This window comes from Phoca vitulina, unplaced genomic scaffold, assembly GCF_004348235.1.
Source record: "Phoca vitulina isolate PV1807 unplaced genomic scaffold, GSC_HSeal_1.0 scaffold14, whole genome shotgun sequence".
Taxonomy (NCBI): Eukaryota; Metazoa; Chordata; class Mammalia; order Carnivora; family Phocidae; genus Phoca; species Phoca vitulina.
Window position 1 is genome coordinate 6,655,331 of NW_022589717.1, and position 27,068 is coordinate 6,682,398.

The 27,068-nt window shown below is 38.0% G+C and overlaps 1 protein-coding gene across 6 annotated transcripts in view; it reads left to right on the plus strand.

Annotated features, from left to right (window-relative positions):
• The first annotated feature begins 6,245 nt into the window (after positions 1 to 6,245).
• INTU (inturned planar cell polarity protein) overlaps positions 6,246 to 27,068 on the plus strand; it is an 89,492-nt gene continuing 68,669 nt past the window's right edge. For all 6 annotated transcript variants that reach the window (XM_032412796.1, XM_032412799.1, XM_032412800.1 and 3 more), the window contains exons 1-2: positions 6,246 to 6,690; positions 21,554 to 22,092. In XM_032412796.1, the coding sequence (XP_032268687.1) occupies positions 6,545 to 6,690; positions 21,554 to 22,092 (685 nt within the window). In that variant the 5' untranslated portion in view covers positions 6,246 to 6,544. The remainder of the gene's footprint in view (positions 6,691 to 21,553; positions 22,093 to 27,068) is intronic.

A 27,068-nucleotide genomic window follows, 5' to 3' on the forward strand; every position in this document is an offset into this window, starting at 1 on the left:
TTAAACTCGAAAAGTAAAAACTAAAAAAAATAATGAAATAAAAAAATTTTAAATATAGCACATAGCACACACTGGTCTGTTTCTTTAGGTGTAGGGCTTTAGATTCCAAGGGTTATCTCATTTGGTTCTTAGCAACCCTGTGCAGTAGGCAGGGATTATTATTACTGTCTTCAGATGATGAAACTGACTTCGTCCACATTCACTCAGTTATTAGTGCCAGAATCAGGATGAGATGTGGCTTCTCTGACTGGAGAATGCGTGGCACTTAGGAATGATCGAGCATTTTCACAGTCTTATCAAATTACTGTAGGGTTCGACAATGCAGTAATTTTCTTTTCTTTTTTTAGGTGCTATTGAGGGTACTTGGCATTTCACTTACAAGCTATGATTTTTTTTTTTTTTTTTTTTAATTCTTGTGTCTGCTTTTTGTTTCCTACCTTCCTCTTCATTGGCAGATTGTCAGCCATCCACAATTTCTGCTGCTGTTGTGTTCCTGTTTTAAGGAGGCCTCCCTTCCTTCTGGTTGGCAGCTACTGATCTACAGCAGTAGAAGGTTTCACCAGATTTTTTAAATAATCTGTAAATGAAAATATAAAATGAGGATAAGTAGGAGTAAATGAAGGGTTTTGGGCTTGAGCATCATGCCATCTGCTTCAGTTACTTTTTTTCTTTTCAAAGATTTTATGTATTTATTTGACACAGAGAGAGAAGAGAGCACACAAGAAGGAAGAGTGGCAGGCAGAGGGAGATGCAGGCTCCCCGCTGTGCAGGGAGCCCAATGCAGGACTCCATCCCAGGCCCCTGGGACCATGACCCGAGCCAAAGGCAGACACTTAACTGACTGAGCCACCCAAGCACCCCTGCTTCAGTTACTTTTATGTTTACCTCTGTATTCTTATCTGTATTTCATTATTATTGAAATAGAGAATGTATGCTCTCTATGGAATAAGTCCATACATTTTTACAGGTAATTCAATTTTTATATAGAAAAATTAGAATTTTATTTTATTTTATTTTTAAGATTTTATTTATTCATTTGACAGAGAGAGACAGCGAGAGAGGGAACACAAGCAGGGGGAGTGGGAAAGGGAGAAGCAGGCTCTCCACTGAGCAGGGAGCCCAATGCGGGGCTCGATCCCAGGACCCCGGGATCATGACCTGAGCCAAAGGCAGACGCTTAACAACTGAGCCACTCAGGCGCCCCCAAAAATTAGAATTTTAGATCCTAATGCAATCTATAAACAATAGGATTGCTGAAATGTTCTTCTTACATGACTCTATCCCAAATTTTAAGAATCTCACATTGTGAAGCGTCAGTTTTTAAAATGCTATTTTGCTGGCCTACCAAGTTATTTATTCATAATGTTTAAAATGATTGGGATTGTCGGTATTACCACATAGCTCAAGAGTAATTTCATTGTTCACAATTAAGACAATGTTAATTAGTTTCAAAGAATGCCAAGTTCCGTGCACTTTCCTTGCGGTAATTTTTTAATGGACATGACCTCAGGTGGCCCTGTTTTCACTTACTTCTCATTGCTAGCTTCCATTACTACTAAGCGGAGAGCACTTGAAACTGCTAAAGACACTAAATATTTAATTATGTTCTTATCTGGCGTATTTTATGTCAGAATTGTATTGTTTGCCTAATTGAGATGGTAATCTATGAAAAATAAGGACTTTATGTCATATATATTAAACTAAACATATTTAGTCCAGAAGACAGCTGGCCATCTGTGTAGTGGAAAATAGAAATTGAGAATATACCCCAGTCTCTTTTAAGTCTTCCTGAAATTGCTAATTATGAAACAGTCAGTATTTTTTTAAAGGCCCTGAAAATAGCATGTTATTCTTTTCTGTTCTTCATCCCCTCTAGTATACCTAAGGTTGTTAGATATTTAGTACAAATGTGATATATAAAATTAGAAATCTGATTAGCTAATATCACCCTAAAAATTTAAATAAGAATATAAAATGATTGCTATTATTTCTTCTTTCGTGAAAGATCAAGCAAAATGGTAACGTTTTGGGTGGGGCAGATTTTGTCTATTAAACTAACATATGGAAATAGACTAGCCAAGGAAGTTAACATAACCCAGAGACATGGCTATTGTAAAGAACGTTTCTTAGAAGATACTTTTATGTGGCACTTCCTGCTCCTGTTCAACCTTGTATAAGATGAAAGGTTGAAAAACAACAAAAAAGAACCAGTCATATCTTCCAGGAATTTGTTGTTTGGTAGCAAAGATAGACACATTCCTAAATAATTTAGAAACACCCAGACTGATACTTGTTATAACAGAACTTTTTTGGATAGATTATGAGGGAAAAGTGGAAAGAGGAATTGTCACTGAGATAAGAAAAGAGTGTGGGAGGCTTCTTGAAAAGGGTACTATTAGAATTGGGTCTTGAAGTAAAATGTGATATTTTGGATAAGTAGCATTCCTCAATGAAAGAACCACATGAGTAAATGATTTATAAAATAATTTAAGTTTTATTGACACTTTATGTGCTAGGTATTGTACATGCATTAACTTATTGGACTCTATAAACAGTCCTGTGAAGTATGTACCAATATCTGAATTCACAGATAAAGAAATGCAGCTTGGAGAGGTTGATTGGCTCAAGATTATACAGATGGTAGGTTCTGGAGCAGGGAGAGGTCTGTCTGCCAGGCTCAAATTCAGGAGGTGGGAGTGGGTTCTAGCCTACTGGGGAAATGGTCAGTGGGCCTGCAGGTATGAAGCATTAGAACTGAGTGGAGGCTTAGGGCAGTGTTTCCCAAGTTTACCTTAACCTAGGGATCACTGAGGGGCAGGGGCACTTTTTAAAATAGAGATTTCCAGGCCAACTTCCCTGGAGATTCTGATCCTGTTGAAGTGGGGCAGGCCTTAAAATCTCTCTGTTTAACAAGAACCCCAGGGGATCATTTGATCTGACATGTTGGGCACATTTGATTAACTTGATTAATGCAGGAAATAAGGCATCTAATTCCCAATTGGTGCTCAATTGTTTGTAGAATTGGAATTTTCTTTTGTAGTCAAAAGACTACACAGTTTAGACTTTATGGGGTGACACTGAAGGTTTATGAGCAAGGAATGAAATTATTAGATGTTTATAGAGAAAAAATATTGTTCTTTTTTAATTTTTTACAAAAATTTTCTTTAAATTCAATTTAGTTAACACATAGTGTATTATTAGTCTCAGAGGCAGAATTTAGTGATTCAACAGTTGCATATAACATCCAGTACTCATGACATCAAGTGCCCTCTTCAATGCCCATCACCCAATTACCCCATCTCCCCACCCACCTCCCCTCCAGCAACCTTCAGTTGGTTTCCTAGAGTTAAGAGTCTCTTATGGTTTGCCTCCCTCTCTTTTTATTTATTTTATCTTTCCGTCCCTTCCTCTATGTTCATCTGTTTGTTTCTTAATTTCCAGAGTGTTATTTATATGAAGAAAATGTGGTTTTTTTTGTTAAAATTTAAAATGTCCTTTTCTTTTTCACTTCCAATGAGATGCTTTTAAAATAACAAAATTAAAGAGGTGCCTAAAGCATTTTTTTAAAGTTTATTTACTTAAGTAATCTCTACACCTAGGGGTGCCTGGGTGGCTCAGTCGTTAAGCGTCTGCCTTCGGCTGGGGTCATGATCCCAGGGTCCAGGGATGAGCCCCGCATCTGGCTCCCTGTTCAGAGGGAAGCCTGCTTCTCCCTCACCCACTCCCCCCTGCTTGTGTTCCCTCTCTCCCTGTGTCTCTCTCTGTCAAGTAAATAAATAAAGTTTAAAAGAAAAAAATAAGTAATCTCTACACCTAAGATGGGGCTCGAACTCAGGACCCTGAGAACAAAAGTCTCATGCTCTTCCAACTGAGCCAGCCAGGCACCCCAAGCATTCTTTATTTTGGAATGAAATCTTAAGTAATTTTTAACATTTGAGATTGTGGTGAGAATAAGTATGTATGTTTTAACCAACATAATATAACTATTATAGTGGTTCCAACTTTTTTTTATAATAATGTTTCTCTGATTTTAAAAGTAATACATTTTTTTGGACCTCAGTGCTGATGGAAATACTTGTTTCCCTTCCTTCCTGGATCCATTCTCTTCAAACTTCTAACCCCATTACTTCCTTCATCATTTTCAGCTGGCAAGGTTGCCTTCTACTTACCTGAGAAAATAAACACTAATACATGGATAGTATTTCAGCTCCCTGACTAAAACTGGCAAATCAGCATCCACACCTGCACCTCCCTTTAGGAACCAGTTTGAGGTTTTTTTTTAAGATTTTTTTTTTTTTTCTACCGATGCGGGACTCGATCCCAGGACCCTGGGATCAGGACCTGAGCCGAAGGCAGCCGCTTAACTGACTGAGCCAGCCAGGCGTCCCTAGGAACCAGTTTTAAGGAAGACATGTCAGCAAGGTCATATCCTTCCATCTGTGCCTTAGATGCCATCTTCTCCTGCTACCCTCCTCCTTTGCCCCATTATCCCTTTATGAACTAGTTCCCCGTTTTCCAATCTGAGCGATATATAAACCTCTTTTAAAGAAAAACTGTTGTGGATTTCCAGGGATGACTTAAACTTTTTTAAATTATAATTTTAAATAAACAAGTATAAGCTCTGTGTTCTATATCTCTTAGATAAGATAAAAACAATTTTATAAATTAATTCAAAGCAAACTGCAAAACAATATTCAGTAGCTGGCATACAACTCTGAAAAAGCACATTTAAAAATTATACAACAAAAAAGCTTAGGATATTCAAATGTACATATTGTATTGTGACAAATGAAACTAAATTGCATCTTGAAAGTTTAAATACTGTTAGCCTGCTACTGCTTAGGTTTGTTTTTTTTTTAAAGGTTTTATTTATTTATTTGAGAGAGCAAGAGTGGAGGGGGAGGAGCAGAGGGGGAGAGAGAAGCAGGCTCCCCACTGAGCAGGGAGCCTGACCTGGGGATCTTGACCTGGATCATGACCTGAGCCAAAGGCAAAGACTTAACTGACTAAGCCACCCAGGCGCCCCCTGCTCAGGTTTTTTTTTAATTCTCCATGCATATAACCACTTTGGGCCATGGGAGGACTCATTTCCCACTACTCTTCTCTTTTTGGATTATAATATTCCATAATAACAAGATAAGTTTAGACTTCCTCTAAGAAATTTGCTGTGGCCCTCGACACCCCAGTCTATTTTCCCTTGGGTATTCCTTAGAACTCTGCATTTATCGTGATACTTATCACTGTATTTTATAAATTGCCTATTTGTCTTTCAGTCTCCAACATCTGTCCATGTAGTTTAAGTTGAATCTCCAGCACCCATCCAGTGAGATCATAAAATATTATATCCTTTTTTCACTTGCTATAAAATGAGTATTTCCCCCATGCATTACTCTTTGAAAACATTTCTATTTCATAATATTCATATTTCATATGTTATTATTTAACTTTTCCCCTATTGTCAAACATTTAGATTGCTTTCAGCTTTCCACTTTCAGAAATTTTATAAATTTTTTGCATCCTTTATTTTCCTGGAATAGATCTGTAACAGTTGAATTACTGAGTCCTGAGGAGGAAATATAATCTAGTAGTTAATGACTTGGGTCCAATTTTTGTTTGACTTTATTGCCTTCTAGCCAATTGACCGTTAAGATGAATAACCTAAGCTTCAGTTTCTTTATTTTAGTATAAGGATATTTACTTCATAGTATGTGAATACTTAGCATAGAATACGAATAGAACAAATAATTTGAAAAATGGCTGACTCTCAATAAATGCTAGTATTTTGTACTTAGAAAAAAATACTTGATGGAGGTACTTGTAAATTACCGATAAAATTTATCAGTTTACACTTCCAACTCAGTGATGAGAACAAATTATAAGTTTGCGTTACAAAATGAACACGCAGTTGATTTCACAACACTGCCACCCATTTGAAGCACTTTACAATATCTTTTTGGGAAAACTATAAAAACGTTTGCAATTGCGAAACAGTATGAAAACCAAAGAAACAATGGGGCGTTATTTATATTAGCACCTCTTAGAGGGCGTTGCTTAAAAGCGTCCCTTCCCAGCACAAGAGGCAGAGGCCCCGAGGAAAGGTAGAGAGGAGTTTCCTTTACCTCAAGGGAACCCCAGGCTTCGTGCTAGACTCTAAGGCTTTGGGCAGCTGTTCCTCGTAGAAAGGGCAAAGTGCAAACTGGAAGAAAAAGGGGGGGGGGAACCCACCAGTGGGTCTCCGCTGTTGATAAATTATGCGGCTCCAAAAGAGTGCATTTAGGAGAGGCTAAGCGGTGAAGTTTTAGCTACTTGAATTCCTCCAACTGAGACGCCCTCCTGGAAATTTCACCTCTTTGGCTTCTTTGAGTAGTTCTCGCGCTCTCGGGAAAGCTTCCTCGTCTCCCTGGCGACCCAACCGCCACCAATTGCAGCCAAGGGTCGGCCGTCACGTGGCCCCTGCCCTTTCCCCAGCGGAGACAACATGGCGGTTAGGGCGAGCCGTAGTTTCGAGATTTGAATTACACGACTTGTAGCTATTGCATTCCTGATGATGGCGTCTCCGATTTCGTGTGGCTCGCGTCATAGCCCAGATGAGCTCCCTGGAGACCCCTCTTCACAAGAAGATGAGGATTGCGATTACGAAGATCGGGTCAGCTACTCGGGTTCATACTCCTCAGCGAGTAGCGATTATGAGTAAGAGTCTTGAAAAGGGACAATTAAATCCATCCTTTCAATCCAGAGAGTGTACACGTGGCCTGGGGGGGACTGCCAGAATGTTGGCGTAGTTGGGATTGAGTGTTTGAGGTTCTGTAATCAGAGGGATTTATTTGAGCCACGTTCCAGTTGTGCGGTGCTGTGAGCCGCAGTGACGTGCCCTTCTTCGCTATTGGGGGCTTTTTATGATTGTCAGATGAGGAGGTTCTCCTCTGTGGCGGGTTCTCAATTTACGGGTATATCTGTTAGGATGGTCACAAAACTCTGATCCTATCGCAGTGTCTTCTCTGCTGTTATGATCTTTGTGATTTTAGTGGAAGGGTACCCTCCACGTTTTATAAATCAACTATTTAAATTATACAGATTTTTTTTCTTGTTATAAAAATGGGTAGTATATAAAAGAAAATCCACCCATAGTCTTCACCTTCAAGGACAACTTCTCAGCATTTTGGGGTATTTCTGCTATATTTTCCTATGCGTTCTCATGGTTTTCTTGTTTTCTACTTAGTGTCATATGTAATTTTTATTTTTTAAAAAGATTTTTATTTATTTGTCAGAGAGAGAGCACAAGCAGGGGGAGCGGCAGGCAGAGGGAGAAGCAGACTCCCTGCTACACAAGGAGCCGGATGTGGGACTCAATCCTAGGACCCAGGGATCATGACCAGGAGCTGAGGGCAGACGCTTAACCGACTGAGCCACCCAGGTGTCCCAATAATGGAATTTTTAAAATACAAAATATCTAAGTGTTATTTTCCACTTTTTAATCCTTAATAATATTGAAAAAGCTATTTTGATTCATAGGACCCAATGCTATTTCAATGTTGAAGAAATCTGTTTCTTACTGCTATGAATTAAGACCTTTTTGGAAAAGTAAATTAGCCCTAGTTTGAAATGAATGACTAACAGTGAAAAGGTTTAGGTGCCAAAACCTCAACCAATCCCATAATAGACTGCCATGCATAGTCAGTTTTAGGATGACATTTTAAGTGTATTATTTAGGAACAATGATTACAAGTATTTAATGTGTATTTAGGAGTAAAAATTACTTGGCAATTATTTCCACCTCTGGGTATGTAAAAAAATTTTGCCATTATCTTTAAAAGGGTAAGGGAAAACTAATGACTACTTAATATACTCTAGAGGCTCAATAAGGACAGATTACATTCTTGAAGAGACTATCAAGTATTTTGTGTAATCTTCTGCTGTGGTCATTTAAAAAATAATTTAAAAATTATGGTTATCAAGTGAGGCACTGGATGAAGTATGGGTTACAGGAAACCTAATTTGGTCTTGCTGTGGGAGTCATAGACCTTGTGAGACTCAAGCTTTTGGTTTCTCTACATCTTAGAAACACACATTTTTAGCTCAGAGAGAATCTGTAATTTACCCATAGTCACACAGCTGAGTGTTTCAGTATAGAAATTTAGGAGACCTGATTGCAAATGGAGTGCCCGGATTTTAATGGAATGAAGGTAAATGAACTAGCCCTGTTTCCTAGGAAATGAGCAATCTGAGGACCTTGTGTTAAGAAAACTTGTTACCTCAAAACATTTTGTGATTCAAAATACATGTAAATATGGATTTTATATATACATATATAAACATTTGTGTGTATATATATATATATATTTTTTTTTTTAAAGGGCATTAAGCTTTCCAGATTAGTCATTCACTCGTTACTCCAAATGTTCCACTGTTTATCTTCCTAATAGTAAAAGTACAGTAAATCTCTATTGTAAAATATTTGGCTGGTCTATATTTTCAAGTCCTGTCAAGATTCAGATTTTATGGGGCGCCTGGTGGCTCAGTTGTTAAACGTCTGCCTTCGGCTCTGGTCGTGATCCCAGGGGCCTGGGATCGAGCCCCACATCTGGCTCCCTGCTCGGCGGGAAGCTTGCTTCTTCCTCTCCACTCCCCCTGCTTGTGTTCCTTCTCTTACCGTCTCTCTCTCTGTCAAATAAATAAATAAAATCTTTAAAAAAAAAAAGATTCAGATTTTACGTTTGTTCCTTCTTCGTGTGTAGGACATGAGAATTGATTTGCTGATCTGACCGGGTAGGTTCTGGTCTGTTCCTATTTACTTCTCTAACCTGCAGAGTCACCACTGCAGAAGTGGTCTTCCCAGTTTGGACAAAATTACTTCTTTTTTTTTTTTTAAGATTTTATTTATTTATTTAGAGAGAGCGAGCATGTGGGATGGGGGAGGGGCAGAGGGCAAGGGAGAATCTCACGCTGACTCTGTGCTGAGTGTGGAACCTGCCGTGGAATCTCATGACCCTGAGATCATGACCTGAATCAAAACCAACCATGGGACACTTAACCAACTGAGCCGCCCAGGCACCTCTGGACGAGATCACTTCATAATCAAAGGCACAGGGACATGTGAACATGTGAACCTAATCTTTCTCATCAAAGCTAAGAGATAGGAATTGCCCATGTTGTTGCCTGTATGTAGTTCATTCTTTTTAAACTTCTGAACAGGATTCCATTGTATGAATATACCAAAATTTATCCTTTTCTTGGGTTTTAACATAGGAATGTTATACTTGAAGAATCAAAATACTTCGAAGTCATGATGCCATACACTGTATTAACATCCAGTTTAGGATAATTCCCTTTTTCTTCTGCTCCGAACCCTGACTTCTTTTTTCTTTTAATTTACTTTCTCTTTTATCAAATTACATAGATTAGAAATTCAAACAGTGTTTATCTAAGTTTATGATGAGAAATGGCAATTCTTTGCTACCCTTTCTACTTCCAACTCAGTGTGTTTGAAGATAATTCATATCTTCCCTGTTTCTCCTCTAGCATTGCCCATCTTACTTACTGACATCATTCTCTCCTTGCTCATGTCTTCAGATCTAATAAGTCTCCAGTCTTGTTGATTTCCTTTTCTGATAGCCACCCCTCCTTCTTTCTTTTCTTCAGAGGCACTGCCTGACTTAAAGCACTTGACTCCCATATAAGAGTGGAGTAGCCTTCTAACTGATCTGGATGCCTCGTCTTTTATCTCTAGTCTTTTTTCCCTACAGCTGCCAGAATTTGCTTTCTAGAACACAGTTCTAAATCATTTTTCTCTTAGAGAACCTACTATAAAAAGGTATATTGTGGCAGTTTGGATCAAAGATAGAATTAAACACATGTGTGAATATTACCAATGAAGCTAAATAAAATGAAGCAAATATTCATGTGCTTAACTAGGTCATCCCTGTGATCCAGAAAAGAAGGCTGAGATTTAAAAAACAGCTAATATGTCAGGCTTGGTCACTGATGGTTGTATTGCAAAGAATTCAACCACTTCAATTACAATGGAATTTCTTTATAATGTTGCCTGAAATAATCATCCTGGTGCAGTGTAATGAGTATTGGATTAAGATAGGGGTCAGACAACATTTCTCTTTACCCTGCCACTAACCATATGGCCTTACATGTGTCACATGACTTCTGTAAGGATCAGTTTTCACATGTTAAAATGGGAATGAGAGTATTTACTTAACTCTGAATTTTGTTGACTGTGAGATTTGTTAAATCCTAGGAACAGGAAAATTGTGAACAGTTGATGGTGAGGGATTGACAAGAAGACAAAGAGGAGTTGATGGTAGAGGTGACATGTATTTGATTTGGAAGAGGGTCAATCCAAGCTGAGTTTCCTCATTTTCCCCCAGCTTTATGGAAGTATAATTGACAAATAAAAATTGTATATATTTAAGGTGTACAATGTGGTGATTTGATATATACATACAGTAGAGGATTCTCTAAGAGAAATGCAAATTTTACAAGATTATTTTGCTTGCCTAAAAGTGTTAACATTTTAATTTCATCAAGTTTTCCCTGGTCTTGAGGGGTTCAGAATTAGAAGAATTCTTGGTTATAAGCTATCGTTTTATGAGATCTCTCTCATAACAAGTTTTCTCATCTTTGTCAGCAGTTTCACAACTTCCTCCATATCTTCAGGAGGGAGAACACTACATGTTCTAAGGGGCAGTGTGGTTAAAGAGAAAACTGAAGGCTGAATGTGCAGACATTTCTATAAAATCTTTGTGTAGATGACCTAATAAAGACATGCTTTTCTTTTTTCTTAATTCAAAATTATTTTTTCTGAAAAATTTGAAATATGCACAAAAGAAAGAAGACCCCTATATACTTCTCACCAAAGACATGGCTTTTCTTTACATGAAAACTATCTTCCTGGTATTGATTGAGAAGATTTATGCGCCTTCATTTATTCTGACTTTTATTTTAAAATTTGAAGTAATAAGATAATTGTGTTAGGGCAGTGAAACTACTCTGTATAATACTATAATGGTGGATGATACATGTCATTATACATTTACCTAAACCTGTAAAATATACACCACCAGGAGTGAACTGTAATGTAAAGTATGGATTTGGGGTGATTATAATATATGAGTATAGGTTTATCCATTGTAACAAATGTATCACTCTGGTGGGAGATGTTGATAATGGAGGAGGTGGGAGGAAGGGAGTCTCTCTGTACCTTCAACTCAATTTTGCTTTGAACCTAAAACTGTTCTAAAAAAAAAAGGGTAGTAAATCATTTTTCTGTAGTACTCAAAAGCTCGGTGGCCTCCCAAATAAATTCCAGATTCCTTAGGATGATTTTAAAGCTGTTTCAGATCTGTCCCTAGCCTCTCTGATCTCATCTTTGATGATCTTCCTTCTTTAAAGCCTTCTTTATTCCCACTTGTCTTACCTTGGGCTGCTATTTAAAAAATAGTATAGAGTGCCTGGGTGGCTCAGTCGATTAAGCATCTGACTCTTGATTTTGGCTCAGGTCATGATCTCAGGGTCCTAGGATTGAGCCCCACATTGGGCTCTGCACTGGGCATGGACCTGCTTAAGATTCTCTATCCCTCTCCCTATGTACCCTCACCCCCGTTCCTGCTCGCACATACACTCTCTCTCAAAAAAATAAATAAATAAAATAAAATAAAATAGCATAGACTGAGTAGCTTATAAACAACAGAAATTTATTTCTCACAATTCTGAAGGCTGGTAGTTCAAGATCACTGTACCAGCATGGTCAGGTTCTGGTGAAGACCCTCCTCCAAGTTGTAGATTGCTGACTTCTCTTTGTATCCTTACATGGCAGAGAGCAGAGAGAACAAGCAAGCTTTCTCATGACCCTTATGAGGGCACTAATCCCATTCACCAGGACTCCATCCTCATGGCCTCATCTAATCCTAATTGCTTCCCAAAGGTCCCTCTCCTAATACCATCTCATTGAGTGATAGGGTTTCAACATACACATTTTGGGGAGACACAAACATTCAGTGCTTAATATTACTATGCAGAAACATACACTCATTCTCATATCTCTGGTGTACTTTCACACCTATACTTGTATGTCCTTTGTTCTCTCTGAAACACCCTTTCTTCCTATCTTGTCAAAATCATTCAATGTCCCACTTATGTGCTATCTTCTCCTTTACCTTTTTTGATACTTCTTAGACCTAATTTCTCCAAATTTGGCTCTCCTATAGCGGTTTTTGTTCTTCACTGTTGGCACATGCATTTTAGCTAGGTGATGAGCCCTCAGTCCATCTGACATTTTTAAAAGTACAAAAATGCCCTATCACAAAATGTTTTGCTGGCCTATGATTTCAATTTTGCCAGGCTCAGATCTTATCCCTAACTTAGTGCTTTGTAAGCATGCTCCATTTAACTGAAGGGGGTGGCGGTAGGGAATGTAGTCCTGGGAATGGGGTCATTATTAGTATAGTTCCAGTGGAGATATCTTCCTGATGTAAAAATTTATTTCATGCGGTGAGTACACAATAATTTACTGGCTGATCCCTTCCTTTTCTCTACCATGCTTCACATTTGTTCCAGTGGTGACCGTGGCTAGGCTAGAAAGAACACCAGCCATCCCAGGTTCCCCACCCCTCAAGCTGCCATAACATCTGGCATAGATTTTAACCATTCAAACTATGGCTTTCTTCTAGAAAACAATCAAAAGACTTCAAGGATGAAAATTAGATATTGCTGGTAGACAGAGCACAGAAAAACAAACACAGAAAGTGTTGGACAGACCAGTACTGAACAAACACCAGATAGAATCCATATTTATTTGTTATGATATTTTTATTGTGTGCGTTTTTATTGAGTGTGGTTTTTCTTTGTCCCTAGAATTGTCCTGCTGTACATAGTAGCACCATGTGTGTTGACCACTTTGGTGCTTTTGCCCACTAAAAAGGAAAACAAAGTATACTGTAACAGGTTTGGAGTAGTAGCAAAAGTCTGTTTTCCTTAAGGAAATGAACCAGTAGGTCTGGCTATTCATAACTTTTCTTGTGGTAGCCAAGAAAATCCTAATACCATTTCAATTGATAAAAAGTGTTGGCAATGTAAATAAGGACCTGAGAGATTCAATAATTTAGAAGAAAAAAATTAGTATCAGTGTAGAATTCTTTTTTTTTTTTTAAGATTTATTTATTTGACAGAGAGAGAGACAGCGAGAGAGGGAACACAAGCAGGGGGAGTGGGAGAGGAAGAGGGTGAGGGAGAAGCAGGCTCCCCACTGAGCAGGGGGCCTGATACAGGGTCAATCCCAGGACTCTGGGATCATGACCTGAGCTGAAGGCAGATGCTTAACCGACTGAGCCACCCAGGCGCCCCTCAGTGTAGAATTCTTGAATATGAATTGAGAAACTTATTAGCATTATCTGAAGTTCATTTTCTTTAATATAGTTATGTTACTGTTTATGTAAGTGAACTTGGTTATTTGCAAATTAGCAAATCTTTCTTTGGGAAGAAGGACTCTGCTCATGTTTACTACATCATTTAGAGCCTTGAAAACCAATGAAACTGTCCTCAAACTTTGCAGGCAATGAATATACAATTGTTTCTGTTCAGAGAAAAGTGGAATAAACAAAATAATCTCATTGAAAGACATTTACACAATGATAACTTTGCAGTTTGTACCATAGGATCTGAGAAAAGAGATTAAAGAACACTTAGAAAATCTGTATTATAAAAATCAGAATTAAAGCTGCTAGAGTTAATTCTTTTTTCAAAATAAGCATTTTCTTTTGGCATTAAGTTTAGATTTACAGAAAAGTTGCAAACATAGTACAGAGAGTTCCCTTATATCCTTCACCCAGTTTCCCCTGATGTTAACATCTTACACAACTATGGTATGTTTGCCAGAACTAAGAAATTAACATTAGTACAGTACTATTAAATAAACTCCAGACTTTATTTGAAAATCCTTACGTCCTTTTTCTGTTCTAGGATCTAATCCAGGATATCATATTGCATTTAGTCATTAAGTCTCCCTAGTTTCCTGTGGTCTGTGACAGTTTCTTTTTGTTTCTTGTTTTTCATAACCTGGATCGCTTGGTTAAGGTAATGTCTGCAAGGTTTCTTCACTGTGAAGTTACTGTTTCTCACTTTCCATACTCTGTTCTTTGGAATGCGTCACTAAGTCCAGTTCACATTAAAGGGGAGGAAGGATTAAGCTCCATCTCCTGGAGGAGGGAGTATCAACATATAATATTAATTTGTTTAATTTTGTTATTAATAATAGTTGGACTGAAAGGTTGGTTTTTTCATAGTTGTTGTCTTTAATACACCCTCTTCTAGTAGAACTAGTTTGAGAATACAGTCTTTACAACTCTGTTAAACTTTCTAACACATTAATCAGTTATGCTCTTGATGTTTATCCAAATAGGAATTAATCATCTGGAGTAGAAAATAAGGAACCTTCCAAGAATACTGAACTATGGGAGCCACAGAGGCCGCATCTAGTTTGCTTCTTTTTTTTTAAAGATTTTATTTATTTGACAGAGAGACACAGCGAGAGAGAAAACACAAGCAGGGGGAGTGGGAGAGGGAGAAGCAGGCTTCCCACCGAGCAGGGAGCCCAACGCGGGGCTCAATCCCAGAACCCTGGGATCATGACCTGAGCGGAAGGCAGACGCTTAACGACTGAGCCACCTAGGCACCCCTCTAGTTTGCTTCTTATGCCAATAGCACTTAGCCTGGAGCCTAGCAAATAGAGGTCATTGGAGACATCTTCCTTTATTGCCAGGGGTTGGAAGAATACAGAAGTATGAGTGCTATAACTAATAAAGTTATAAGTTTCTCTACATTTTTGATTCTGTTGGGCAAGAGGAAAGGGACTGATATTAATTTGACGCTTACCATGCCAAGCACATTTTTAAATTTACTGTTGATAACAGCCATGTGAGGTAGCTATAACCTGTTTTCTAGAAGAGAAAAACTAAAGCTTAGAAAAGTAAAAATGTCAATAGAACAGAATTTGAACCCAGGTCTTTGTGACTTCTCAGTTCATTTTTTTTTTTTTTTGCTATACATGTTTCCTTCTTTCATGAGTCTCGTACATTCATTTCCCTGTCTTTGTTCCTGTTCCTCTTATCTCCCTTCTTTTAATTTCTTCTTCCTCTTAAAGTGAAGTATCTTTTAAATTTAGAGGTGAGGAAAATGGATCTCATTCGTTGTTGGTGGAAATGTGAATTGGTATAATCTTTGGATAAAAATGTATATGTATACATACATATAAGGATGGTTACTGTATCATTGTCCATAAGGGTAAAACAAATACTGAACACAAAGCTAGCTTATAAGGAGGTGAATGACCAAATGTACTTCATCCTTGATAGGAACCATTAATGCAGCCATTAGGGGTGATACATGTTAAAGGTATGTGTATATATACATATATATATATACACACACACATTTGAAAGATGATTCCACATTTTATTTATTTATTTATTTTTTATTAAGATTTTATTTATTTGACAGAGAGACACAGCGAGAGAGGGAACACAAGCAGGGGGAGTGGGAGAGGGAGAAGCAGGCTTCCCGCTGAGCAGGGAGCCTGATGCGGGGCTCGATCCCAGGACACTGGGATCATGACCTGAGCCGAAGGCAGACGCTTAATGACTGAGCCACCCAGGTGCCCGTCCACATTATATTTATATATAATAGAATATGTAATAATTCTAGTTTTTCAAAACAATGACAGCATAATCCTGTATATGTTTTTATATGATTTTATGATTTTAAGAACATGAATATTTAACATTTATGTCAGTGAAAAGTAGGAAGGGAAGATGACATGTATTATAGTTTTGTTCCCATTTATATAAAATGAGTCTGTCCATATGTATGATTAAAGGATGCATGAAAGTACAGTCACCAACTAGGAATCTGGTCGACATTAATTCCTTCCTCTGTCATCATCTCATCTAATCAGTCTCAAAGTACAGAGATTTTCAAGCATTTCTTAAATGTTTTTCTTACTTTCCATGTTTTCTGCCTTGCTTTATTTATCTATTTATTTTTATTATTATGTTAGGTTAATCACCATACATCACATCATTAGTTTTTGATGTAGTGTTCCATGATTCATTGTTTGCGTATAACACCCAGTGCTCCATTCAGTATGTGCCCTCTTTAATACCCATCACCAGGCTAACCCATCCCCCCCATCCTCCTGCCCTCTAGAACCCTCAGTTTGCTTCTCAGAGTCCATAGTCTCTCATGGTTCGTCTCCCCTCCGATTTCCCCCCTTCATTCTTCCCTTCCTGCTATCTTCTCCTTCTTTTTTGTTTTTTTTGTTAACATATAATGTATTATTTGTTTCAGAGGTACAGGTCTGTGATTCAACAGTCTTACACAATTCACAGCGCTCACCATAGCACATACCCTCCCCGATGTTTATCACCCAGCCACCCCATCCCTCCCACCCCCACCACTCCAGCAACCCTCAGTTTGTTTCCTGAGATTAAGAATTCCTCATATCTGCCTTGCTTTAGATACCATCTTTGCCTAGTATCTAAACATCCCCCTAACTAGTCTCTTGACTTGAATCTTATCTACCTCAAATCCTTCTTCCAATTTCTTATTAAAGCAGATCTATCCAGAGATACCTGACACATAAATCTTTATCTAAAACTCTTACACTATAAAATCCAAACCCCTTGCCATGGTCCAAAAGGCCTTGTAAAATTAAGACTTGACTACGTTTCCTCTCGTGCCCCACCTTTGGCAACCGTAGACTAGCTTTGTTTTGTTTTGTTTATAAGATTTTATTAAAATTCCTAGTTAGTTAACATACAGTGTAATATTAGTTTCAGGAGTAGAATTTAGTGATTCATCACTTACTTACAGCACCCAGTGCTCATCACAACAAATGCCCTCCTTAATGCCTATCACCTATTTAGCCCCTCCCCTGCTCATCCCCCTTCCAACATGTCTATTCTCTATACTTAAGAATCTGTTTTATGGTTTGCCTCTCTTTCTTCACCCCCTCCGATGTTCATCTGTTTTGTTTCTTAAATTACACCTGTGAGTGAAATCATATGGTATTTGTCTTTCTCTGACTGACTTATTTCACTTAGCATAATACTCTAGCTCCATCCACATCATTGCAAATGGCAAGATTTCATTCTTTTTTATGGCTGAATAATATTCCTCTGTGTGTGTGTGTGTGTGTGTGTGTGTGTGTGTGTGTGTGTGTATCACCTCTTTATCCATTCATCAGTTGATGGATACTTCGGCTGCTTCCATATTTTGGCTATTGTTGATAATGCTGCTATAAACACTAGGGAGCATGTACCCCTTTGAATCAGTATTTTTGTATCCTTTAGGTAAATACCTAGTACTGCAATTGGATCATATGGTAGTTTTATTTTTAACTTTTTGAGGAATTTCCATACTTTTTCCACAGTGGCTGCACCAGTTTGCATTCCCACCAGCAGTGTAAGAGGGTTCGGTTCCCCTTTCTCCGTATCCTCACCAACATCTGTTGTTTCCTGTGTTGTTAATTTTAGCTATACTGACAGGTGTGAGGTGGTATCTCATTGTGGTTTGGATTTGTATTTCCCTGATGATGAGTGATGTTGAGCATCTTTTTATATGTCTGTTGGCCATCTGTATGTCTTTGGAAAAATGTCTGTTCATGTGTTCTGCCCATTTCTTAACTGGATTATTAGTTTTTTGGGTGTTGAGTTTGATAAGTTCTTTAAGATTTTGGACATACCCTTTATCAGATATGTCATTTGCAAATATCTTCTCCCATTCTGAAGGTTTCCTTCTAGTTTTGTTGATGGTTTCCTTTGCTGTGCAAAAGCTTTTTATTTTGATGTAGTCCCAGTAGTTCATTTTTGCTTTTGTTTTCCTTGCCTCAGGGGACCTATCTAGAAAAAAGTTGCTACAGCCAATGTCAGAGAAAAGAAGTTGCTGCCTGTGTTCTCTTCTAGGATTTTTAATATTTCAGGTCTCATTTAGGTCTTTCATCCATTAGGTCTTTCATCCATTTTGAATTTATTTTTGTGTATGGTGTAAGAAATTGGTCTAGTTTCATTCTTCTGTACAGGCAGCAACTTCTCTGACATTGGCTGTTTTCCCAGCACCAATTTTTGAAGAGACTGTCTTTTTTCTGTTGGATATTCTTTCCTGCTTTGTTGAAGATAAGTTGACCGTATGGTTGTGAGTCCATATCTGGGTTTTCTGTTCTGTTCCATTGATCTATGTGTCTGTTTTTCCACCAATACCATACTGTCTTGATCACTACCCCTTTGTAATATAACTTGAGGTCTGGAATTGTGATGTCACCAGCTTTACCTTTCTTTTTCAAGATTGCTTTGGCTATTTGGGGTCTTTTGTGGTTCCATACAATTTTAGGATTGATTGTTCTAGCTCTGTGAAAAATGCTGGTGGTATTTTGATAGGGATTGCATTAAATGTGTAGATTGCTTTGGGTAGTATAGACATTTTAACAATATCTGTTCTTTCCATCCATGAGCATGGAATGTTTTTCCATTTCTTTGTGTCATCTTCAATTTCTTTCATCAGTGTTTTATAGTTTCAGAGTACAGATCTTTTACCTCTGTGGTTAGGTTTATTCCTAATTATCTTTTTTTTGGTGTAATTGTAAATGGCATCAATTCCTTAATTTCTCCTTCTGCTGCTTCATTATTGGTGTAGAGAAATGCAACAAATTTCTGTACATTGATTTTGTATCCTGGGACTTTAATGAATTTGTATATCAATTATAGCAATTTTTTGGTGGAGTCTTTCAGGTTTTCTACATAGGGTAACATGTTGTCTGCAAATGGTGGAAGTTTTACTTCTTCTCTGCCAATTGCCTTTTATTTCTTTTTGTTGTCTGATTGCTGAGGCTAGGACTTCCAGTACTATGTTAAATAACAGTGGTGAGAGTGGACATCCCTCTCTTGTTCCTGACCTTAGAGGAAAAGCTCTGTTTTTCCCCTTTGAGGATGAAATTAGCTGTGCGTTTTTCATAAATGGCCTTTGTGATGTTGAGGTATGTTCCTTCTTTAGTTGTCTACATAGGCCAGACTAGTTTTAGTTGTCCACATAGGCATAGAGACAGTCCCTCAAGGCCTCTGCTTATGCTGTTATTTCTGCTTGGAATTGTCTTTTCTTCTTCCCCTTCAGGCCCCCATATCCCCATCACCAACCACTTACTCTTTTAAAACTTACTTCTGTGTATCCTCTACCAGAAATTCTCCCTGCCCTCACCCTCAATCCCAGGCTAAACTAGGTGACCTCTATTTTGCATTTACCATGTGTATTATTGTGAATTCTTTCTCACTTTCTCTTCCCCACTAGACAAGGGAAGGACTGATGTTTTAATCATTACAATTCTAGTACCTTCCAAGCACCTGGCACTGTTCATTTGCTCCATGATTGAATGTCCTGTGCCCCACACCACCACCATGATTGAATGTCCTGTGCCCCCCCACCATCTTTAAGTCGTAGCCAAAAAGTGGTTCTCATTCAAATTTTAGAGATAAGATGAAACATCTTCATGTTTAGCATAGGGGAAAAGGTATTTCTTTGGGGTCACATATTTAATACAAATAATATACTAGATTAAAAGAGAGAGATTATGAAGCAAATGATTTCATTCATTGTTTAAATTGATACGTATCTTCATAAGTAATTGTGTATAACCATGATATGTACATTGTGCCATTTTAAATTATGGTACATACTTACCTAAATTTTTTATGATTGGAGGCAGTTATTTAGATTCTTCAGAGTAGAATTACAGAGTTATTAAATACTAATTTCTGTGGGTACAAATGGATATGGTTGAAACATCTGATAAATGGTTAATACCTGGTGCTAAGTGGTGCTAACATGATGCCACACATTGGGAACCAACAAGTGCCAAAGAAATATTAGTTTTGATATTTGGGGTTAGGTATGCCTTTTTTAACCATTAATATATAGTTGAAAATCCTGTATTAATTGCCAGCCACAGATGAGATAGGTGGTTAATTTCAGAGTTGAGTAATAGAATAGTGCATTTTTTTAAATTAATTTTCACAGTTTTTAGAGAGACAGTTGACTTTTTTTGAGAGAGAGAAAGAGAACACATTGTGCATGCAGTGGGGGGAGGGACAGAGGAAGAGGGGGAGAGAGAATCTTAAGCAGGCTCCAAGCCTGGTGTGGAGCCCAGCACCAGTCCCCAAGCCCTACACGGGGCTGGATCTCACGACCCTGAGATCATGACCTGAGCCGAATTCAAGCGTCAGACACTTAACCGACTGAGTCACCCAGGCTCTCCTAGAGAGACAGTTGACTGTTAAGTTAAAAGAACCGGAGTTGCTAATAAACACTGCAGAAAACGGAAATGTCTTCTATTTGATGGAATGATTAGAATACAAATTATACCCTTTTACATCAAAATATTACAGCTCTCTTAACATATTTTCCACTGTAACCAGTTTGCTTTAAAAAAATAGCAGTTTGAAAGGTAAAGTGTTCATAACATTAAACAGGCAGGGTGGAGTTTGTGATTAGGTTTGTTACCTTAAGATGAGCATTTTGGGGGCGCCTGGGTGGCTCAGTCGTTAAGCGTCTGCCTTCGGCTTAGGTCATGATCCCAGGGTCCTGGGATCGAGCCCCACATCGGGCTCCCTGCTCAGCGGGAGGCCAGCTTCTCCCTCTCCCACTCCCCCTGCTTGTGTTCCCTCTCTCGCTGTGTCTCTCTCTAACAAATAAATAAATAAGATCTTTAAAAAAAAAAAAAGATGAGCATTTTGTTTTTTAATGCTGTTTCAGTCATTTTATAAAAGAAGTACTTTTGTTTTTTTCAATGGCCTACTTCCCAGTTAAAATTTTTTTTAACAATCACATGATGAATTATGTAATACGTGGTTTACTTTTCTTACTACAATTATTCATAAAAAGGAGTTTTATGGAAATTATAAGCTATAGAAGCAATCACTATAAATGTGATTATAAACTAGTTGTTTTCAGAGATTTGAGTTTATGGTGAGGTGAATGTTTGTTTTTTGAAAATTTATTGTATAAACAAATCTTATTAATAATGGTAGGCTTTAGCTTTCATTTTAACATGACAGCCATGCTGAAGTTTCTATGCAAATAGGATGTTTTTATGTCCAATTTCCAAATGGCTTATGTCTGGATATAATTGCACAATCAACTATTAATGTAAATTATTGTCCAATGAAATTGTCTAAAGTGGGCAATAACCTTACAAGGGCTGAATTAAAATGAAAAAAAACAAAAACAAAAACCCTTAGATTCTAGAAGGAGGCCATCTCCTTTTTTTGTTTTCTATCACTATGCTTTTTTGATACCCTCTCCTCCAACCCCATTTCTTCAAGACTCTTAAAAAGTGTCCTAGAAAATAATGTTGATGCTTATAATAAATCAGAAATAGTAAGGAGACTTTGAAAGAATCAAAGAACTTTCACCTCCTCCCACCTCCCTGCACCCCCAGTGCCTGAAAGACATAACTATTTTTCTTATGTTTGGCTGCTATTCAGAGTATCTTTTCTATTTTTCACAGTGATGTTGAACCTGAGTGGCTGGACAGTGTGCAGAAAAATGGAGAATTATTTTATTTGGAATTGAGTGAGGATGAAGAAGAAAGCCTCCTTCCTGAGACTCCTACAGTGAACCATGTCAGGTTCAGTGAAAATGAGATTATAATTGAAGAGGATGATTACAAAGAAGGAAAAAAGTATGAACCTAAACTCAAGCGGTTTACCAAAATTTTAAAAACTAAAAGTCTTTTACCTAAGCGCTACAATAAAAAAAATAGTAATGACAATGGGCCAGTGTCCATTCTAAAGCATCAATCCAATCAGAAAACAGGAGTTGTTGTCCAACAGCGGTACAAGGATGTGAATATTTATGTAAACCCCAAAAAGTTAACTGTGACCAAAGCCAAAGAGCAGCTCAAGCTTCTGGAAGTCCTGGTTGGGATTATCCATCAGACCAAGTGGAGCTGGAAAAAAAGTGGAAAACAGGGCAGTGGAGAGAGACTTGTGGTCCATGGCCTGCTGCCAGGCGGCTCTGCCATGAAGAGTGGTCAGATATTAATTGGTAAGTGTTGCTGGTGAACATTGTGCTTGTTTGCAGAGATTCATGATTAGTGATGCCTTGTGAGACGTGATCAAAACAATTATATCCAAAGTCTTAACAGATTAAGGACTGCTTGATGATATTTGGGACAGTAGTGAAATTGTTAATCATGGTGTACTACAAGGCATGATGTTCTTAAAATAAGTACTTTGGTGAGTTGAATATGTGTGTGCCTCGTTTAGGCCAAGGAATAGCTTGAATTATATCATTTTATTTCATCTTGGTTATGTTTGCTGACAAGAAAAAGAAAATAAGTTAATTTTACAGTGATAATTTAGATTTGAATGACCTATATCCAATAGCATGATATAAAAATATGTAATTTATGAATAAAAATACTTTTAAATTGTATGTTTGCACTTGAGTACACTAAGTTCTTGGAGTGGTTTTAAACTGTTTCATCTGGCATATTTAGCAACAGTGATGTTATACATAAATTTCCTTTTAAGAGTGCTTGTCATAAAATATCTCATCAATTTGAAGGGAAAAAAATATATCCGAAAGTTATTCTGAATATATATTAAGGTGAGCATTTTGTATTGCTGATACATTTTCAGCTGTTGGATATAATGCTTGAGTTAGAGGCAATTTCGTTACTTAGGTAAAAGCTATATTAGTCAAATGTGAGAATATATTATTAATGAAACTTAAAAGTTATTAACAAATCTAAAAGCTGACAGTCTTTAAAGTTGACTCAGCCTACAAGATTTAGATACAGAAACTTTTATAGCTACCTTAGAAACATTTAAAAATATTTCTTTAAGTCTAAGTTGCATTTGTTTGTTCACTGAGTCCACAAAATTTTTGAGCATCTGCTAAGTGTCAGGAATACAAAGATTACTCTAAGGATCCACTCACTCCTCTTAAGAAGCTCCTACTGTGGTGCAAGAGGTGGGTCAGAAATAGGCAGGCAGTTTCGCATAGTATGATAAGTGCCATGATAGGGTTTACAAGAATGAATCACATAGGAAGAGCATCTATGCAGTGTGTGTTCCAAATGGTTGCAACAAGATCTCCACATTCTCTTCTTAACAATGCAGTGTTGATACTCCTCCCATGGAGAGTTAAGTTTTTGTGTCCTCCCTTCTCTACCACTGTGGGCCTGGACTACAGCTTAAGTAGTACTATGTGATTTCAGAGGTGGGATCATAAAAGGGGATGCAGCTTCTGCCTGGTGTTCTTGGAACCCAGTTGCCATTGTGTGAGCAAGGCCGATCCACATGAAGAGGCCATGAATACTATTCTGGCTGATCACCCCAGCTGAGGCCTCAGCCACCCTGCAGCATCAGCTACCACACATGAGTGAAGAAGCCTTCCAGAAAATTCCAGCCCCAACCACCACGTGGCTGCAACCACAGAGGGAACCCCAAGTGAAAACCTCAGCTAAGCCCAGTCAACCCCAGAACCAGGAAACATAATAAATGGTGGTTGTTGTTTTAAACTCCGAAGTTTTGGGGTCATTCGTTATATAGCAGCGGATAGCTGGAACAGAAGGTAATATCATGCTTACGTTCTCTCAGGTGCTCAACTTCCTTTTTTGTAAAATGTCTCTAAGGTTTATTCTTTTCGTTCTGTCAGAGGATGCCAGAATTCATGCTTATGAAATCTTGCCTGGTTGTTATCAACCACCATAATTTTAGGATACCACATGATGGGAAACTCCTATATTTATCTGGGGCCTCTGCTCAGGACCTAATTGGACTGATTTGTAGACAAATCTCTAAAATTCTTTTTACCCATTTCCCTTGAAACCTAGTGGAGAGGTGGTTATGGTCAGTGAGTGTCCCATTCCATGTTTCCTTTCCCCTGATCCTCACTCCAGTCTGCCGAACCTTCTAGGAATGCCCCTTACCTCTAGACCTGATCTTTTTGCACCATCTGTATGGGAGGAAAGAGAATGAACTATAGAGAGGAAGAGGCTGCTAGGTAGTCCTGTTGTTTATCTTTAAAATAATTTAAAGATACACAGGATGCTGGTAGTATACTTTCTGACTTGAGTGTGGTTACGTGGGTATGTTCACTTTTTGATAATTTATTGTTGTACCATTATAGTTTGTACACTTTTCTGCATGTGTATGAATAGCAATGAAAAGGCAGAAAAATGAAGTTCATGATTTCAGTTTTGTAATGGAAAAGTTTATGATTTACCAATAAGTAAAAAAAAGAGTTGTCAAAATAAAATGATTATTTCATCCTTGGTGCATAGCAAAATGCTTGGTTGATAAATAAGCCCTCAAAAACATTTATTAAATAAATGCATAAACTATGTAGAAAAATATGTGCAGGGAAAACAATTGGAAGTAAATATAAATACCGCAAAATGCTAATAGTGTTGGGTTTGTGTGGAGACATTATAGGTGGTTTGTTTTCTCTTTTTTCAGATTTTTAATTTTATGGTGATGTTGTATATTTTTAAAGTTACATACTTTGGGAATAAATAATGGACAATTTTAATATCATAGTGACTTTGATAATCCCCCAGCACTGAATTTTCTCAGTTGTTTCTTTCATGGTTTCATTTTACACTGAAGTCTGTGGTTGAACTGTGAGGTAACCCCATAGGCAGGAGGATCTTGAAAACTTTGTCCTGGTAAAGCAGTTTGCTCGGGTGATTTCTGCCATTGTCTAGCTGGAGAATGACCCTCCTTTGACTAAAGTGCATTGGGCAACACAGACGGGTGACTGTTTTCATTCTTTCCTTTCATGACAGTAGAACTCTATTCTATTCTGATTCTTCTTTCCTGGGGTTTTGGGGGTTTTGCTGCATTTTCTAGTGCCATTTTTGCTGTTCTTGCTGCTGACTTGCATCTTTATTTTTTATTTCTGAGTTTTTCTTAAAGACTGACTGCTGAGGGGCACCAGGGCGGCTCAGTCGGTTAAGCATCCAACTCTTGATTTCCAGCTCAGGTCATGATCTCAGGGTTGAGTTCAAGCCCCGTGTTGGGCTCCATGCCCAGCGTGGAGCCTGCTTAAGACTCTGTCCTTCTCCCTCTGCCCCTTCCCTGCTCCTCCCCACCCCCATGCGCGTGAGTGTGTGCATGTGCTCTCTCGCTCAAAAAAATAAATACATCTTAAAAAAAAAAAAGTTTGACAGCTGATTGCTCCTTAATTACCGGTAGCCAGCCTCTATCCCTAGACCAAAGCATATCCTCTTTACCTGTATCCTAGAAACTGCGTATCACCTTGGTGATTTTTTTTTCAAGATGACCCATTTTTACTCATTTTAACTAGGTGTTTTTTAAGGATTGGAAAGGATAGGGCTAAAGAAATCACATTAATGTTGTAGACACACATACCCCTGTAGAATGTTTCTGCTCAACAATAAAACAAAGTTTTTATTTTAAGTGCTTTTTGTGCAACTTCTAATGTTCTCACCTGTGATCACTGAATAACTTTGTTTTGTATGACACACTTGTGCTATTTCTCTTTTAAATTTTTTGCAGTTTTTTTACTTTTTAAAAATCTTTTTGAGGCATAACATATATTCATAACATGGACAAATCTTAAGTGTACATTCAGTGAATTTTGACATATGTTATATGCCTGTGTAACTACCACCCAGATCAAGATAAAGAACATTTCCAGTACCCAGAAGGCTCCATGGTGCCTCCTCCCAGTTAATACCCTCTCCCTTCTGAAAGTCAAGTTTTCTATTAACAGAGTTGATTTTTCCTCCTCCTCTTCTTTTTTTTTTTTTTTTTTTTTTTTTTAATTTTACCCCTTCTTAAACTTCATTTAAAGGAAGTATAAAGGGGCGCCTGGGTGGCTCAGTCGTTAAGCGTCTGCCTTTGGCTCAGGTCAGGATCCCAGGGACCTGGGACCTGGGATCGAGCCCCATATTGGGCTTCCTGCTCAGCAGGAAGCCTACTTCTCCCTCTCCCGCTCCCCCCTGCTTGTGCTCCCTCTCTTGCTGTGTCTCTCTCTGTCAAATGGATAAATAAAATCTTACAAAAAAAAAAAAAGGAAATATAAAGTGTGTATTCTCTTGCACTTACTTTCTTTATTTTATAATCTGTGAGAAATATCCAGGCTGTTGCTATGTAGTATTCCATTGTATATTCATTTTTCCATTTCACTGTTGATGGACATTCTGGTTGTTTCCAGTTAAAACATTTGAAGTGCTTTTTTAGGAAGATAGGTTTGATTTTTTGTGAGTACCTAATGAATGGTTTTATTCTCTAATATTTTGTATGTTGTTATTTGATACACATTTTTATTTTCACCTTCTGTAATACTTGAAACATTTCAATTTTCTTTTCCTCCCTTTATTTTTAAAGATTTATTTATTTTATTTTTATTTATTATTATTTTTAAAGATTTTATTCGTCCATTTGTTAGAGAGATAGAGAGCACAAACAGGGAGAGTGGCAGGCAGAGGGAGAAGCAGGCTCCCACTGAGCAAGGAGCCAGATGTGGGGCTCAATCCCAGGACTCCAGGATCGTGACCTGAGCCAAAGGCAGACGCTTAACCAACTGAGCCACCCAGGCATCCCTATTTATTTATTTTAGAGAGAGAGATTGAGAGCAAGCTGGGAGAAGGGCGGAGAGAGAGGGACAGAGAATCTCAAACAGACTCCGAGCTGAGCATGGAGCCCATTGCGGGGCTCGATCTCACAACCCCAAGATCATGACCTAAGCTGAAACCAAGAGTCACACGCTTCACCAACTGAGCCACCCAGGTGCCCCAATATTTCAGTTTTGTTAACGAAAGTAACTCCGCTGTGCTTTTCTGTCTCTCCTCCCTCACATCATTTCTTTTCCACATTTTACCTGTGGTACTTGACCCAGTAGTAAAGGAAAGAAACAAGCAGTGACTTCATTGCAAAGATAGAATTAGAGTTTTTAGGCCTTCCTAGAGAGTTTCTGGTGCAGTTACTTCCTTCTACAGATGAGTATCAGAAGGATTACGTGATTTACCCAAGAACAGAGGGCAGTCA